The 19,456-nt window shown below is 32.9% G+C and overlaps 1 protein-coding gene across 1 annotated transcript; it reads left to right on the top strand.

Moving 5' to 3' along the window:
• The first annotated feature begins 13,134 nt into the window (after positions 1 to 13,134).
• LOC149540498 (uncharacterized) lies at positions 13,135 to 17,671 on the top strand. The gene is made up of 5 exons (XM_089802692.1): positions 13,135 to 13,293; positions 13,559 to 13,769; positions 13,886 to 13,894; positions 14,083 to 17,512; positions 17,611 to 17,671. The coding sequence occupies exons 1-5, from the start codon at positions 13,135 to 13,137 to the stop codon at positions 17,669 to 17,671; spliced, it is 3,870 nt and encodes a 1,289-aa protein (XP_089658818.1).
• Positions 17,672 to 19,456: the final 1,785 nt, after the last annotated feature.

The raw sequence follows: 19,456 nt of genomic DNA, 5'->3' as shown, positions 1-19,456 counted from the left end.
TCCATTGAGTTCACTTAAGAATGGTTGCTCCCATAGCCATCTCTTGAAGCATTCTTCATCATTTAGCTTAGTTGCATATTTATCATTGCATATCATTTATCAAATCATGGGATTCCATAGTTTTTTTTTGAGAAGAGTACATCCACATCCCTCCAACTAGAGCACACTAGCAAGGTCTCTTGTTGAGCTACTGCGAGGTTGTGTGGGGAGTCTTTTCTTTTAGTTGTATTAGTGTAGTAAAACACAAGGATAGTTAGTAGTTCTTTGTTTGATTTAAATCTTGCTAAATGCACATGCTACTAACAATTTCTTATTTGCACGTGCTCCTAATAGATTAGGTTTTCACATATACAACTTTTTCAGGGACAGTCTACAAAATTGTCCTTCTATGCACTAATGAGGAGATTAGATAGATTACAAATTCCAAAGAGATGTCAATATGTCTAAAGAGTGAAACTGAACCTATTCACAATGGATGCACTAAAACTTGATCATTTAAAGTAATCCCCAATTGGATACATGGAATATTATTGTCATCTAAAGAATTTCTATGAAATCTAGTCCTTGCAAAGTAAGCATTACACAAACATGACATTAAGGGCAAGTTGGAACATCTCGAATATAGTAGTTGGAAAATGGTTGGCTTTGGCTCTATCAACACCAATGAATCATTTGTAACAAGCCCAAGTACACTTGACCCCCATGCTACACCAAGAAATGCCACCTATTTGGTTGAACCTACATGTCACTCCGAATGGATTTTGATCTTGATGTTTATTAGGGTGTTGGGTAGTGGAAGTAAAAGGAATGCCAATTTGATTCACCAAGCTTGAGCATGAATACATGGATTGAAATTGACTCCTTCATTATTGGGGAATGAAAAGAGAAGTTCAATAATGTACAATTAAGCATTATGACTGAAGTATAGGAGAAGAGACACTTAAGTATTCCAAAAAGACACCTAGCCATCATTTTTCAGGCTTTCAATTTCCATGAACTAGTTATTAAAACTGAAAAATGTCATCAAGAGGCAGGAGAAGATAAAAGGATAAAAAACACTCAAAGTAGGGGTTCTTCTTTTTCCTAGTGGTCATGTGGCTATAGGAGGGGGGGAAAATGCATTTTTATTGTCAGTTACAAAGATGATAAGGAAATGCATATATTTTACTACATCTTTTGGGTAATCTACAACATAGAGAAAAATAAAATCGCATGGCTATTATGTTTGTGTTTAAAATAATGAATACTTGATAATAATTTGATTATGAGGTCGAAGTATTAGGTTTCTTGGATTGTAACTAATCCTATTTTGAACACTTCTCTATGTATGTTAGGTGATTATATCTATCAATTTATGTACTCATATTTTGTGGATCAAAGCATTCATCTTCTTTTCATTTCTCTATCATAGAGAAGAGCTAGTGGATAATCATGTGGTTGTTTATTGATCTTCCTCTTAATCACTCATATTTGTAAACACATTCATTTTATATTGATGAAATGAATGCTAATACACCTTTGTGTCTTAAGGTTAAATACATAACCATTGTTTAATTCATTGCATATCTTTCAAAAGGGAGTTGAGCCTTCATATCAAAACTTAGAGAGCACTTGTACATAACCATTGCAAGTGACTCAATTGTTAGTCATAGATTGTACCTTGTATTTGAGCTATCTTGAGTCATTTCTTGAACATTTTTTGAAGGAAAAATTTCTTTACTAATATATTATTATTGTGTGGCATGCTACTTAAACTCTCAAAATTCTAGTGAATAGCTTCAAGAAATTAGTAGAAGATGACTTTCACTAGTTTTTAAAGAGGACATAAAAAATGTTGACTTTCAACCAAATGACTTGAAAACAAATCAATAGATTACTCACAATTGCAATAAGGGCTAAAACTACCAGAAGAGATGAGATCAAGCAATTAGATATATGCAAGGACCTTACTAAAATCTTGACAACTTGTGTTAGAAAAGAAACTCCTCTTCTATAGGAGTTATCCCAAAAAGAGATTTTTTCTAATCAAGTAAAAGCATCCCAAAATGAAGTTAAACATTAGGATCAGCAATAAACTAAAGGGGAATAAGAAGACAACAAGAAGGATGATGATAATGAGTAGTTTAAACTTCTCATACATGACATTTTGATGTAAACATTGCTATATTTATAAATTTACTTATATTGAATTGCAATATAGAATCAATATTGATTTCGTTTTGATAGACAAATATGCATTCCTAAACTAGATATTATAATGTGATGAACTAGATCACTCTTACATTATAATGTATGTTTCATAATAAATGTACGATTCAAAAAAAAATTTGTTAATTTATTAAATTCAACCACAATCTCCACTATATTAATTAATAATAATTATTGAAAAAAAATTATGTTACCATTTCAATTTAAAAATGCATTAACTCCCAAATTCTCCATGTGCCTTTTCCCTTTACACATGCTTCAGATAATCCTCCAATAATTCTCCATCTAACCATTCATAAATTCACTTAAGACATGACTATGCATAGAGATGTTGAGTTTTTAGGATCACTGCAAATGTAATGCCACTATATATGTTTTATGTGTCTTCTAAGTGCATATCCAAATGCATATAAATAGGAGTAGAATAGACATGTCTCTATGTTAATCAATATTATTTATTGTAAGTTGATTTCTATTAGACATTATTAACAATAATCTATCTATTTATCTATGTAATACATCAAATGCAATAATGTTTAACCAATAACCATAAGGGATAAACTCTAGATCAATTTAATCTTATTGAAGCTACAACATTAACACCCCCTCTTAGCTAGGGAGGATTGTTATATAACACATTATTCTCTCAAGCATATATAGATATATCATCTCAATACAATGTTCTTGAAAATACATATTTAAGGATATCAACATATATCCATCAAAATAGATGTTACCTTTGAGTATCATCTTAAGTATGATTCAACGAAGAATATCAACCATATGATATGTTGATGTTTCATAGATTTTCTCAAATAAACAAACACACACACACACACACACACACACACACACACACACACACACACACACTTATATGAGATATAATTGAGATATAAATATATGAGAAAGTAATATAATATATATGATTAAATATATTATTATATTAATTATATGATTGAAAAATAGACATGTACAATGAAGGGACATGTCTGTTCATAGCTTATAATCAATATAAATGTAAGTGTTTATTGCATTTGGAAAACACATACCAAATGGCAACTCTTAGTATATTTGCAACACTCCAACATGATACTAGGGCAAGATGCAAAAGTAAGGTGTGGTAGATATTCAACAAAGTGACAAAGAGTATAAGGAAGGATAAATTTGTATTTCTTGAAAGAATTTTTTTTAATCACAGTGAATTTTAATTGAATGGATTATTAGGTGATTGTGGTTGTAGTTTCCCTAGTTGTTGGGGCTATATACCTTGCAAGATTTTAGTGTTGAAAGCAATCAATTCCTTGTTCAAATACTTAGTAATCTAAGGGCTTCCCTAGATTTCCCATGACTATAGCACCATCATGATATGAGTTGGATCTCTGGCTTTATTTAGATGTCTACAAATTTTATGGAAAATTGATGAGTACTCTAGATGTAGTTGAGAAAACTAAGTATCTATTGCTTAATGCCACTGAATTGGTGATCAAGAATGAATCTATGTGGTTGTGTGCAAGGATACAAAAAAGATGATTTAATAATTGTAGGTCACTTGAGAGAGTTAAGATTTTTCCATTCCTGTGATGAAAGCCAAGCTTTTAAACATATCATTTGATGAAATCATGAGAATACATGAGATTAAGTTTGCAATGAACCAAATAAACATGCAGCTCTGTGGGTCATATAAAGGACTTGATATGATTTTGAATTGAAACTACAATATGGAAGCAAAGGAGACATCTAAAAATACCACCAACATGACCACATTGGGAATATCAATTTGGCTCATTTTCCAAAGAAAGCAGAAAGCATTGATGTGCAATGCTCATCTATCACACGTAGTTGATGTCGATTGTTTTTCTCTTGAAAATGAATGATGACATAGATCGTGATACCAAATAAAGAAATGTGGTGTTTTTCTTAGCTATTTTGAAGGAAAATAAGATTATACTTTCTTAAAACCTATTCAAATTATGAAGTATTTTAAAAAGGCTGACGACCATGTGGTCATCAGGCCCAATGAAGATATTTGGATAAGGTATGGTTAGCCTACATGTTGAATAAAAATGTTTCACTATTTTGTGACAATTGTTCTCCAAATGATTATATGTAGAGGGTATCAGGATAGGGAATGTGAGAGGTGTCAATTTGAATTGCCAATGGGAAACCAACTTTAAAGTCTTAGACACTTCATGCCATAGGATGCCATGACATCTCAATTTATTCAGCTACAACCATGATTTGTCCACCTCTTGGTCCTTCTCAACCCAATGCTATACTTGATCAAAATTTAGTAGGCCTTATTAGAACTATACTCATCGAGCACACACACATTTCAAACCAAAAGTAAGGGAAATATGGAATGAACACCAATATATTTGGCCATGCATATAAAATACAAAACTATGGTAAGTTTTTTAGTGTTCTGGCATTTATAATGTGAAGAAGAATGAGATCAATGGATGACCAATCTTATACAGACATGCTAATCTCCATCCAAAATGCACTAAAGATAAAACAAAGTCAATTTTTAATTTTTATTTTTTCAGATTTATGAAAATGTAGTGATTTTTCTCCATTTTTTCAACTACAAACTATGTAGATCATGAAGATCAAATGCTGAAATTCTCAGAAAAATACATAATGTTTTTAATTTTTTAAAAATTGGTCAACTATACAATTTGGATGGAGGATAACCACATCCAATCTTATAAGGTATGAAATTTTTATTATTATTTTAGTTGTTTTAATTTATTAATTAAAAATATTAAAGTATAATTTTTTTGTGAAAGATGGATTCTACAACAAAGTAAGAATCAATATATTAAACAAGTATTATTAAGAGTCTCTAATATTTTTGTTATGAATAATGAATCAAAATGTCATCTTGAATAGAGTAATTATGTTATTCTAAAGGAATAATATTACACTGTCCTTAAGTATTATTGTAGTCAAGCTCTTATTTTTTTATTTTTTCAATACATACTATAAGAGCTATGTGCCTTGGTCTTTTGCTCTGAGAATTTTATTGCAGTAAAATGAAGATTGATATCAAATTAAGAGCGAGTCTTACACATTCATTTGTAGAAGAAAATATAGGATATTTTCTAGTTGATCTTTGAAGATCTTGATTATATAAGATTCAAAGGGAGTATGACAATTCATCAAAGGAAACTTTGGATGAGGAGCTCAAATGATTGATTTTTAAAGGGAGTTCAAAAGTTCATGTGTGACTGTTGATTTTAATGAGCCTACTCCCCTGTGTACATCATGAGGAAGTGACGACTCTGAAATGATGTCACTTGTAGAAGTTGATGTAAGATGACAATCTTACAATAATTTGTATTATGAGATCAAATAAATTGAGTATATGGTGAATGTTTTGCATCTCAACATTCTGGAAGGTCACTACTCAAATAGTATTTGGTGAATATCATTGATATTCTAGGAGGTCAATACTCTTGATATCAGATGTGATATCAAACCTTATTTTGAGTTTTTGATGAATATCATTGATATTTTGGGAGGCCAATACTCTTGATATCAGATGTGATATCAAACCTTATTTTAAGTATTTGGTGAATATCATTGATATTCTAGGAGGCCAATACTCTTGATATCAAATGTGCTATCAAACCTTATTTTGAGTACTTGGTGAATATCACTGATATTCTGGAAGACCAATACTCTTGATATCATATGTGATATCAAAACCTTTTGAATATTTGGTGAATATCATATGTTGATATTTTGGGAGACAAATGCTCTTGATATCAAATGTGATATCAAAATGATGGATATCTTTTGATCAAATATATCATTAATCTTGCTAACTTGTTATTACTTTGAGGTACTATGTGTGTTTATCCTCCCTAGCTAAGAGGGAGTGTTGTTGTTTGATAGCTTTTGTTGAATAAACATATATATAATTATATGAGAAATTAATATAATATATAAATGATTAAATATATTGTTATATTAATTATCCGATTGATGAATAAGCATGTCCCATAAAGGGGCATGTCTATTCATGGCTTATACTCAATATAAATGTGTTTTTTGGATTTATGAAATACATAACAAATATCATGGCAATGCTTAGTACATTTGTAGCAATCTAAGAAAATCAATATAATATTCATCATACTTATATTCTCTTGGTATGTGCACTAGCATCATGTCCATGATTCTTATCAAGAGAATATGTTATATCCTAAAAGGATATGTGTTAATTGATCTCTGACACACTTCAGGACAACAATTAAATGTAGTCTATTAGATAATAATCATGATCCCAAGGAAATCAACTTAATATAGTCCCTCATAATGTATTCTTTATCATGATCTCTAGGATAACAAATTAACGTAGTCCATCATGATAACATGTCAAATAGTTGTTAAGATAATCACCTTACAATAGCAACCTCACAAACAAATCAATGAAAGATGGTCTCCTTTTATGATATTATCCACATGTAAAACAGTAACTCATATGATATTCACCATGAACTGGGTCAAAGGGTGGATCCAACATAGCTACTCCTAGAGGGTGGAACAAAGTCTTTCACCTCAAATTCATTTCTCATAGAGAATAATGCATTACAAGGAATTTCACCTCAAGCTTCTTCCTCATTAACCAGATCTTAATCTATTGACTATTATGTCCAAAGTTTCTTATTAGACTCCCTTTGAAAAAAAGTGTCAAAGGTCCTCCAATGTCAACTAAAGTAGATCCTCTAGTTAGTCACTCTTGAAGTACTATCATAAGATCATTTGAATGACCAATCTTGATCTTAAAACAAAATTCCATCACGGTCTGCTCACTATCAATGAAAGAGCTCCTTGTCTTATCCTTATTTCATAGTCCCATATGTTATCACTAAACAATATTCATAATGCACCATTCTTTTTTTCTTGAAAGAATATCCCCATAGACCAATGAATGGAACAAGAGTACATCAAGAAAAATGGATATTATTATTCAAATAAGAAAGAGACTAAAATAAGAAAGTAATTATAATACTAAAAAATAATAAATACTTATTTGCACATCAACATCCTTAATACAAGTTGATCCAATGAAGACTCATGTGCATCAAATCAAAATATGATTTAGATTTGAAACTCTGATGATGTTCCTTCCCTTACATATCCCTTCTAAAGATGGTTCAAGTAGGAATGGAATATTGGTTATTATTATTATGCAGGAGCATCTAGCATCCAAATAAATAAATAAAAGGGGGCATGATTTATTATTTTTAAAAAAATTATGGAGGAGAAAGAAAGTGACGAAAATAGAAAGAAAAAAAGGAAAAAAAAAGAGAAAATATTTCTTTCACCAAGGTGCATGGGTGGCATAAAAGGAAAAATACAAAAAATAGTTGTCGTTCCATTTCTCAAGGTGTGTAGGTGACATTTTAAAAGTTTGTGTAAAGTTTCTTAAATCATGCATTTAATATTTGTTGTGATCCACAAAGGCAATGTAATTTTCTAATTGGGATGCATGGTTGTGCTTAGTTGTACTTGGGTGGGAATTTAATATTTTTTGTAAGGTAGTTGTATTTTCCTTTTATCCCACATTGGTTGTGCTTGTAATATCTTGGGTGGTAAGTGCCTATATAAGAGATGCTTATGAGCATTTGTAATCAAGCTCTCATGGTGTAATCTCTTGTAAGAAAGATTTGGAGGTTAAGGATCTTAGTTGGTAAGTTCTTCTTGATGAATCTCTTGGTGTGAAGACTCTTCTTGTGGAAGCTCTTATTTGGGAGTTCTCTAGTGTTGAAGCATTTGTAAATTTCTTTTGGAAGAAGTCATAGTTATGATATCATCTTGTTGATGTTGCAAGGATTTTCAAGTATAATAAAAGTATGCTTTGTGAAGCATTTTATCTTCTCTTTGGCTTTGTATTGTTGTTTTTATGATTATGAGTTGATAAGGGTGGTGTGGTTCCTTCATGAGTGGTATTAGAGCACCCTTCATCAGTGGTATCAAAGCAGGAGTTCCTAAGTGTGTGGAGAGATCGCCAAATGTGAAGCAGTTTTCTTGAAGTCCTTGGATTGAATAAAATTTGTCAAGAATGAGTTCTTGATTGTACAAATAAATCACCAACTATGAGGTAGTTTGCATGAGGATCATGATTCAAGCTAAGTGTGTAAATAGATCATTGACTATGAGGTATTTTGCACAAGGTGCTTGTGTTGCACAAGATTTATCTTATGAAGACTTGATTATGGAGATGAGAAGTAAGAAGATGACTTTTGTGTTTGGATGGATTTCGAGGCTCATAGACTTGAGAAAATTTGATCAAGAAATCAAGAGGCATTATGAGTTGCATTATTTGATTCACAGAAGCAAGTGAATAAATTAGATGCAGAGTTGTGAAAGAGAAGAGTGCATCACTAGAAAAGAGATGATGATAATTCTTTGGATGCAAAAAAGAAAAAAGATCTAGTGGAGTATCATGTATGCAATATCAAAGAAGAAGAAGAACATGAAGATGATGAAAATAATTATGAAACTGAAGTTGAAGAAGAGGAAGAAAATGAATATAAAAAGATTCGTGAACTTGAAGCATATGAAGATGATTTGAATACTACAACGCTAGAGGAAGAGTACAATGCCTGTGTTGGAGATCAAGCAATTGAAGCGATTACATGCCTTGTTGAAGATATAAAAGAAAAAAAAAGAGATGATGGTGTGGAAGAGATAATTTTTTAATGAATTGTGACATGCTGAATTTGAAAGATGATGATGGTTTACATAAGGATCTTGTTAGTGATGTGTGGTATGCAAAGGAAGATTGGCATGGTGTTGCTGAATTTATTATAGGTCTATGAAATCCTACAAGATTTAAGGAGGATGATAGTTATACTTGGATAGAGTTAATTGCAGAGGAGTATTATCAACAATAGATACTTGTTCTAGCTAGATGTTCGAAAAGAAGAAAGAAAGAAATATATCAGCAGTGGATACTTGTTCCAACATGGTGTTAAAAGAGAAGAAAAAAAGAAATATATCGACAAAGGCCACTTCATTTGTGAATCCATAATCACAAAATGTTTCCTACCAGGGGTCTTTGATGCAGGAACATCTTGCATAAGGGGGGGGGGGCATGATTTATTATTAAAAAAGAAAATCGTAGAGGAGAGAGAAAGTGACAAAAATAGAAAGAAAATTTTTTAAAATAGAAAATGGAAAAAAAGAGAAAAAGATATTTCTTTTACCAAGGAGCATGGGTGGCATAAAAAGAAAAATAAGAAAAATAGTTGTCATTCCATTTTTTGAGGTGTGTAGATGACATTTTAGAAGTTTGTGGAAAGTTTCTTAAATCATGCATTTAATATTTTTTGTGATCCATAAAGGAAATGCAATTTTCTAATTGGGCCACATGGTTGTGCTTAGTTGTACTTGGGTGGGAATTTAATATTTGTTGTAAGGTAGTTGTATTTACATTTTATCCTACATTGGTTGTGCTTGTAATATCTGTATATGCTATATTAGTATGTTAGAAACACTAAATTAAGAAATCAAAAGCATTTACAAACTAAAATACCATAACATAAATGAGAGACTAAAGAGGAAACCCCAATTTGAAATATGAGCCAAATGAATGGACTCTCCCAATAGGATTTAGCTCTTTGCTTGGTAGATGAGTCTAAGGATTGGGATGTATGCTCAAGATGCTCAAACTATGCTTCAATGGTGGGGATGAGTAAATGGCAAATTGGTAGCTTTGTGAGCTCTCAATTTGGCATTATAAGGGTATAGTTGATGGCTTTTGGTTCTCAAACTAGCATATAACTTTGGCTTAAAAGTTGTGATGAAATGGCTTGAGAGGGGATTCAATTTATATGCTACGGGCTTGAGGGATGGAGGGTTAAGATGGAAGGAAAGGAAAAAGCTTAAGGAGGGCTAGGATGCACTCAAAGGAGAGCACATGGATTGTGCTTGTTTAGCACCAATCAGGGAGTGACACATGTCACAGGGTGAGTGGATGGAGGAAAGGGGAAGGATGAGTCAACAAAGGAGGCTCAAGGGATAATATTTTCATAAAGACCCTTCATTATGGCTTGTAAGAGCTTGTAAGAGTCTTTATTGCCTTTGTAAGAGCATTCGTTGTTGGGTGGTTGGGATATTTTGGAGGGAGTTGAGATTGTTGACTTTCCTTGGCTTAGGAAAGTCTTAAGCTTGCTTAGGGAATGTGACAACATTAGGGGGTGGATTAGGCTTGGGTTTAGGATTAGATTAGGGATGTTAGAGATTTGCAAGTGGATGGCATTCATGAGGGTGGGTGAGTTAGTAGCTAAGCTTGGTTAGTATGGGTGGATGGGGTGGATTAGGCTAAAAAGGGGGTTTAGGCATAAGTTAGGGGCTTATTAGATTTGAGGGTTTTATTTATCAAACAGATTTATTTGATAAATGGAGATTTTGGAATTAGATAGAAGAAAATGATTTAATTGATAAATAATAGGTTATTTGATTTTTCAATTAGGACTATAGATGATTAATTAAATTAATCAGCTAGGGGATGGCCAAGGATTAATTAAATATGAATTTAATTAATGATGCCTTTAGAGATAACTAAATAGGATTACCAAAGTGTTGTAATCAAATTTAGGTGTCTACAATATCTTGGGTGGTAAGCGCCTATGTAAGCAAGGCTTATGAGCATTTGTAATCAAGTTCTTATGGTGTAATCTCATGTAAGCAAGATTTGGAGGTGAAGGATCTTAGTGTATAAGATCTTAGTTGGGAATTTTTTCTTGGTGAAGCTCTTGGTGTGAAGACTCTTCTTGTGGAAGCTCTTATTTGGTAGTTCTCTTATGTTGAAGCATTTCTAAACTTCTTTTGGAAGAAGTCATAGTTATGATATCATCTTGTAGATGTTGTAAGAATTTTCAACTATAATAATAGCATGTTTTGTGAAGCATTTTATCTTCTCTTTGTCTTTGTATTGTTGTGTTTATGATTATGAGTTGGTAAGGGTGGTGTGGGCCATTCATCAGTGGTATTAGAGCACCCTTCATCATATCCCAACATTTTTACAAACAGTCGGCCTTTGCCTTTTAAATCATCATTGATAAAATGAATCACTCAATTCTTTCCAACATAAATGCCATGTTGTGAGTAGGCAATCCCCATGCGAAAGGTGTAAATATGATTGCTATTGTTATATTGAATCTATTAGTCATTGCCTCATCATCGTATTCACCTCTACTAAATAAACGCATTGCCATCATCCTACAAATACCTTTGTCACGTAGTTTGTTTGGACACTGTGAAGTATTGGTGTTGCAATTAGGCTTTCTTCCAACATTGGTTACATGCCTTGATGACATGGGTTCATTGGCAATTATCTACTCCTCTTTTGTGCTTGAGGTTAGATTGATTACAAATCATTGTGTTGAGATGCTTTCCTACCACTTTGAAAATTTCAAACATTCTAAAATATTTGTGTGCACAACACTATGAAACATGTGGCAATTGTCATATGCTCTTAGTTTAATATTTTATGTATGACCTAGATGTTACGTTCATTTTTTCTTTGTTACATTTGCACTTGGTTATAATACCATGTTGAGTTTTCAAGATCAGTGCAAATGTAATGACACTATATATGTTTTATGTGTTTTCCAAGTAGAGATCTGAATGTATACATATAGGAGTAGAAGAGACATATCTCTATGTTAATCAATAGTGGTTATTGTAAGTTAATTTCTATTAGACATTATTAACACACACCACACACACACACACACACATACATATATATACATAGATACATATATACATACATATATTTATGTGTATATATATACATACATGTATTGTATGTATGTATGTATGTATGTATGTATGTCAAATGCAATAGTGTTTAATCAATAATCATAGGGGATTAACTCTAGATCAATTCAATCTGATTGAAATCACAACATTAACAAGATAGACCATCCCAATAAATATTATTTTAAAATTCCCACCTCCTTTTGAAGTAGGCAAAGTTTAAACAAATATTCTCTTGTGATATTGCTATCACGATTTAAACTATAGTTTTCGGGTATATATATATATATATGATTAATCAAATGCAATAATGTTTAATCAATAATCATAGGGGATTAACTCTAGATCAATTCAATTCACTGAAACTACAACATTAAAAAGAGAGACTTCAAAAATTGCCACCTCCTTTTGAAGTAGGCAAAGTTTAAACATTCTCTTCTGATATTGTTTTCAAGATTTAAATATGTAGTTTTTGAGTCAAACTCATTGACACATATTTCAAATATGAACAGTAGTTCATAAGTAATAGGAAATATTGAAATATTCTCATGTCATCCAACCAGAATATCCCTTTTCATTTTACAATCTCATTAGCTGCCATTCACAACGTCTTGTGACACTCGTCCATTTTCTCTTCCTTGATAGACCGCTTCTAATCTGAGCCATTGATTTTATGGCAATATCGTAAATCTACATTTCTCACATCTCAAGTCTATATATAGAAATCTTGCGCCCTTAATTTTCATCGAGCCTTCTGTGATCAAATGCATGTTGCTATTTTGCTCTCCCGGTGTCTCCATCATACTAAGATTACAGTGATTTTGCCATCGAACCATCGATATACATAGATAAGCAAACAAGGAGCAAACCTAGTGGAACTAAGATGCAGTCCAATTCTATCTGACGAAAACGGCGGAACAAGAAAAAATGATCCTTATTTAACTTTTTCCCTTTTCTTGTCTGAAGCTGTATATTCGTCTTTATATAAACTAATTAGCTGGGTTCACTAGGATTTCGAATTCTTAACTAAATTAGGTGCCCAGTTGCCCAATTTGTTGGTTGTTTTGAATATACTTTGAATCCTGCAGTAATATATTCATCTAATTTGTATTTAACAGGTCTTTGAATTCTGCACTTATAACAATGGCGACTCCCCGTGAGCATATTGAAGAGATAAGAAGAAAGAAGTTTTTCGTAGGTGGAGAAGAAAACCCACTTACAGAAGATCTTCATCATGCTGTTAGAAATATCTCGGCGGAACTCTACACTAAGGATGTCCATTTTCTCATGGAACTCATTCAGGTAGCTTTTGGGTGATATGATTCAAATTGTTTATGTTTCTAACTGACATTGCCCTTTTGTTTCAGGTGTGATATAATCAATTTGTTTTTGTTTTCAATTGGCATTGCCTCTTTCTTTGTCTGTAGAATTGATTCTTTGTTTCTGTCTTTTAATTGGCATTGCCTTTTTGTTTTTATGGTGATATAATAAAACTGTTTATGTTTTCAATTGACATTTCATCTTTTTTTGTCCGTAAAGTTAATGTTTGGGTAGTTCTGATTTGCAGAATGCAGAGGACAATGAGTATGAAGCAGATGTTAAACCATCATTGGAATTTGTGGTAACGAGCAGAGATGTGACTGGTGTGGGTGCCCCTGCTACTCTCTTGGTCTTCAACAATGAGAAGGGCTTCACTCCTCCAAACATTGAATCCCTCTGCAGTGTTGGAAGATCCACTAAAAAGGGTAAAAGACAGGGAGGTTACATTGGAGAGAAAGGTATCTGCTATTGCCCTTAAAATCCATTATTTAGAGTTCGTAAAACTTGTCTTGCTGTAGTCATGTTTTCGTAAATGAATTATGGAGATCATGCTTGAGAATGATTTTTTGTGCAGACTATGTAGGTATGCAGTTCTTGCTCTATTATGCTAGTTCAAGTAATCATTTAGACTATAAACTTACAGAAACTAGCTGTTTATATGGTTCCAAATGATTGCATCATTACATCTTGGTTTTCTTAAATGAATGGCAAAGTTTAGATTTCTTTTTTAATTCTTCTGAAAGGGCATATCACATTTCCTTTAAATTTCAGGAATTGGGTTCAAGAGTGTTTTCTTGGTCACAAAGCAACCTCATATTTTCAGCAATGGATATAATATTCGATTCAATGAAATCCCTCCATGTGGGGACAAAATTGGATATATAGTTCCAGAGTGGATTGACGCGCCAAATATTGATGAACTCAGAAGAATATATAGTAGCCAACGCCAAGGTATGCTTCCCAATACTGTCATAGTTCTCCCTTTACGCCGAGAGAAGGTGGAAGCAGTGAAGAACCAGCTTGCTAACATTCATCCACAAGTCATCTTGTGTATGTCCAAAATTAAAAGACTCTCTGTTCGTGAAGATGGCCAAAACCAAAATTCCCGGGTGAATGCAGTCTCCGTGTCTCAAGAAATATCTTGTCAGAATGTGAAGAATGATGGATGTGAATCATTTATTCTCCATCTATCAACAGAAGATAATTGGAAATCCAATGGAGAATGCAGTTATTACATGTGGAGGCAACACTTTCCGGTGAAATCAAAGAACAGGGTAGAGGAGAGAAGAGAGATTGACAGTTGGGTGATAACACTTGCTTTTCCATGCGAAGGTCGAGTTACCACAGGCAACAGGATAGGTGCTGGTATTTATGCCTTTCTTCCCACAGAAATAGTCACTGGATTACCCTTCATAATTCAAGCAGATTTTTTGCTGGCATCCTCAAGGGAAAGTATTCTTTGGGACAACAAGTGGAATCAAGGGATTCTTGACTGCATTCCCAGAGCATTTTGTAAAGCTTTTCTATCTCTTATGAAGAGTGTGAGTGGGGTTCCTCCCTCTGCCAGATCATATTTCTTCAGGTACCTCCCCATTAATATTCCTTCTTGTTTGCAGTTAAGACGAATTCAGAAAGAAATCCAAGCCAAGCTGAGGTTAGAAGAAGTCATGTTATGTGAATGTGAAAATGACTATTGCACGCCCATTCAAGCTCGCAGAATACATCCAGAGTTTAGAAGCATATTGGAAAAAGCAACCGAAGAAGGCCAAGAAAAGCCCAGGGGTCTGTGGTCTGATAGAATATTCATTATACATTCGTGCCTTGAAAACTCACCTGCTTTGGGGTTCTTGGGAGTGAGCTATGTGCCTGATCGCTGGTACGCCACATGCATACGAAATAGTCGTCGTTGGCTTTTCAATCTCTCCGAGGGTTTATATGCACAACTCCTTTGCTTTATATCTGAACGTTGGACTACCAAAATACCAAGCTCTCTCATGTCTTGTCCTCTTTTTAAGTTTGACAATGGCTCCAATGGTGTGGAGTGGGCAAGGTCATCAGATATATCTTCTAAGAGAAGCAAAATATACATTTCCAGGGATGCTACTCCTTGGTTGAAGAGGTGGAGTACAGAGCTGGGAATTGCTGCAGATTACAAATTTATGCCAAACACAACACTGATGGCCATGCTGAGTTTGGGATCTTGTAAAGAATTAAGACTCCGGACATGGCTAGATAAATGTGCTAAGATCACTGAATTTTCTGTTTCAAGTTTTAGCAAGCAGCTTTTGGAAGAAGCTAAGGCATCTAGAAGTAATGAATTCGTAGTTAATGTGGCTCATTTTTTTCATTTTTCATCTGTCACTGGTTATATGAATTCAATGCAGATGCACACATTGTCTAAGGAATTGCCTATTGTTAGTGATTCGGGGTCCATAATAAGTAGTTACAAAGCCAAACTTGTGCCTCCATCTATGGGAAAATGGCACAAGCTAATAGGATACAATCCATGGGCTTCAGAAGGGATTGTTGTGCTGTCACCAGCTTACTTGAAACCAAATGTCAGTGGACTTGAGAAAGGAGATTATCTTGAGGAGTTTATGAGCCATGGGCTTGGAGGAGTGGACATTCCCAGTCTAAAACCTCCTAATGCTCCATTGCCTACAGTTTCCTCTCCCATTAGTAAAGATCAAGTTTTTCTGCTTTTAGAGTGGATTCACTATTTGACTGTTTCTGGTGAGTCCCTGCCCAACAAATTCCAACATAGTATCATGCAAGGAAAATGGCTAAGTACCCACCGCGGCTATGAATCTCCAAACAAATCTTTTCTGTACAATACTGAATGGTCATCGGCTGGTGTAAAGTTAAATGACCTACCTTTTGTAGATTGTAGTTTCTACAGCAACAACATGAATAATTTCAAGAGTGAGCTCCAACGGATTGGGGTGGTGGTTGAGTTTGGAATGGGATGTGCAGAAGTTGGTAGGATAGTCCAAACACATAGAGATTTTGAAGTCATAGTAAGGCTTTACAAATATATTCACCGTTTCCATTGGCGGCCTTGTAACATTAGCTCTCTCAAAATTTGGATTCCAAATACATACAGTGGTGGGTTTGCAGGTGAGTGGATGGATCCAAAAATATGTGTAGTACATGATGACAATGGTCTCTTCTATAGTAGGTTACAAATCCTCGAAAGGGTTTATGAAGACACTCTACTTCCCTTTTTTTCCGACAGTCTTGGTGTGTCTCTTCATCCCAACATTGACAACTACTACGATTTATGGCTGGACTGGATAATGAGTAATCATGTAGTAACTGAGCCCGAATGTTGTTCAGTTTGGAGGAACATTCTGAAGCACTGGAGCCAATCTCCTTCAGCTATAAATAGAATGTTAGAAAAACAAGATCTAAAGTTTCCTGCTCACACAAGCAGTGGACATACTCAAATTTGTGCACCTAATGAAACCTTCATTCCTGATGACCTCTCATTGAAAGAGTTATTCAAGAAAGCTTCTACAAAGATCAAATTCACTTGGCATCCAAACCCATCAGATCCCACAATACCATTGGACTTATTGTTCTCAATGTACGAGTTTCTTGGAGCTCAAAAGCTATCACAGGCAGTAGAGAAAGAGCAGGTGTCTTATTCAAGCGACATCCATTTGCAAAGGCTTCAAACAGGGGAGGGTTTGTTCAGAGAAGGTCTGTATATGATTATCCTTGGATATCTTGCATATCCACACTTCAACTTGTCAGCAGATAAGAGGCATGAAATTGTGAGAGCTCTTTTGGAGTCTTCAGCTTATGAAACAGATAAACCCTTTGCAGTTATGTACACTTTGACAATAATAACGGAAGATGACGAGACAGAGCACATTACAGTCGCTACAAGCTCCAGTGTGCGTTGGGAAAAATACATCAAGAGGATTTTGATACATAAATCTGATCCGCACAACCAAAAGGGAAAGATGTCCTTGGCAACTGAATTCGCTGATGTAGTTTCAAAAGGTCTATTATCAGAATATCCAGATCTTGTTGCAGGCTTATGTGAGATGTTGAAGCTTGGGTGCCTTGTAGGATTTGATACTGATACAATCAATGATATGCTCCTGCATAAGAACCTCCAAATTTTTAAAGAAGATGAGAGTTTCCTTTCAAGATTTTTCCCAATTGAAGACCATCCGGGATCAGGTAGGAAAAGGTCTGAAAGGGTTTAGGGTTTAACAAGCGAGAAACTTCCCTCTTCTTTTGGTGATGGTGTTGATGATTGTGATTTTGAGTTGCTCACGGCCATTGCAGGAGCAGCCGCTTTGAAGGCCACAACCTAAATTCACTGGCACTGTCTCCATGTAAGACATAACGCTATTTTGAAGAACTGGAAAGGGAGATTGCTCATGTTAAGCTTCGAATTATACCAGCTGATATCAACCGATGAATTAAACATGGATCATAGCCATGCAATGGGTTAAATTAATATAATAGAAAATTTGTTTCAATTGATTTTTTTAGAGTATTAATGAGCGTGGAGTATAAGTAGCACATAAATTTATGTGTAGTAATTTCAAATGCATTAAAATAAAGTTTAAGATAACAAAATAGTTGTTAATAGATTTTTTCATTCTTCAATACAAGCTGAAATATATATCCTTATAAGTATATAATGCTTATAGGACATTGACCAAGTTCAACAACTTACAAATTAAACAAGAACTTTGGAGAGCTTTAGTCCCGCCTTCTAAATAAATGGTAGAATGATTTTATGTTTTGTGATAATTGTAAGTATTAAATAGCCAAAACTTTGTAGTAATTTAGAGCTAAATTAGAAATGAAGAGAAACTAAGCAAATTATATACAACATCTATAAGAATAGTAATCTAATATCAAAACAAAATACTTTAAAAATTTGTGAAATTTTGAAATCTAATAGTACTATGCATGATATGTATATATGTGTGTGTGTGTGCTTTTCTTTGATTTATTTATATATTTTTTAAACCACTATGAATATAACTTATTTTTTATTATTTTATTATGTTCAAAATGAAAAAAAGAAACCTTTAATTTTGAAATATTAACTATAAAATAATGAAATATGATAAGATAAGATGTATAGAATTGTATATTTATAATATTTATATGATATTTTCAATTTCTTTATTTATTATTTATTTTATATAGAAAACAATTTTAAAATTATTTTTAAAAAGTCAATTATTAAAAATCTCTAAATTTAATTTCTTCAAAATATCATACAATATTATATATACTCTTTTAAGAAAAATATAAATATAAATATAAATCACAAATATATTCTACACTTTAGGCAATGTTTGACACTACACGCTAACTTAACCTAATACTTTATTTTATTCATTTCATATTGTACTTATTTTTCCAACACAATGATTTTTCTAAACAATAAATAAAAGTTATTGACATTAAAAGTTGGAGTGCATCGTTAGTGCTAGGTAGCAAAAATTAGCAAAAGCAAAAAAAATTGAGCAATTGTGTTGATTAATTGCTTTTTCATCATGTAAAATTTGGACGCATCTCAATTTTCTTTTTCAAATGATCTATTCACAACATTTTATTTATGGAATAGGGATAATAATGTCTAGAAGTTTCTTTAAATACACCATGAAAATATCTATTCACAATTTGTTTTTTTAATTTTGAATAGAGAAAATAATAAAACCTTTACAAAATTAAAGAGAACCAATCAAAAAATTGAAATATTCATAAAGAATTGAAAATAAAAAGAAAAGATGACTAAAACATTAAGATTTGTATGGGAAAAAAAAATTATGAGGGAGAAACTAATGCAAATGTGTTCACCGAAAATATAAGTTCCCACCTATAAATAGGCCGAACTAATAGGAGATTTAAACTTCAAACAATTACCAATCAAAAAAATAAAAACCTATTTAAATAAAATAAAATAATATATTAAATAAAATTAATTTTAATTCCTAAAATAACTATAAATAGGCCGAACTAATAGGAGATTTAAACTTCAAACAATTACCAATCAAAAAATAAAAACCTATTTAAATAAAAATAAAATAATATATTAAATAAAATTAATTTTAATTCCTAAAATAATTTATGTAGTGCAGTTCTAACAAATATTAAGATCTAAAAACTT

Source organism: Cupressus sempervirens, chromosome 9 (genome assembly GCF_028749045.1).
Source record: "Cupressus sempervirens isolate cs-2001-9-10 chromosome 9, ASM2874904v1, whole genome shotgun sequence".
Taxonomy (NCBI): domain Eukaryota; kingdom Viridiplantae; phylum Streptophyta; class Pinopsida; order Cupressales; family Cupressaceae; genus Cupressus; species Cupressus sempervirens.
Note: the sequence above shows the minus strand (reverse complement) of the source record. Positions and strands in the feature narration are given on the sequence as shown.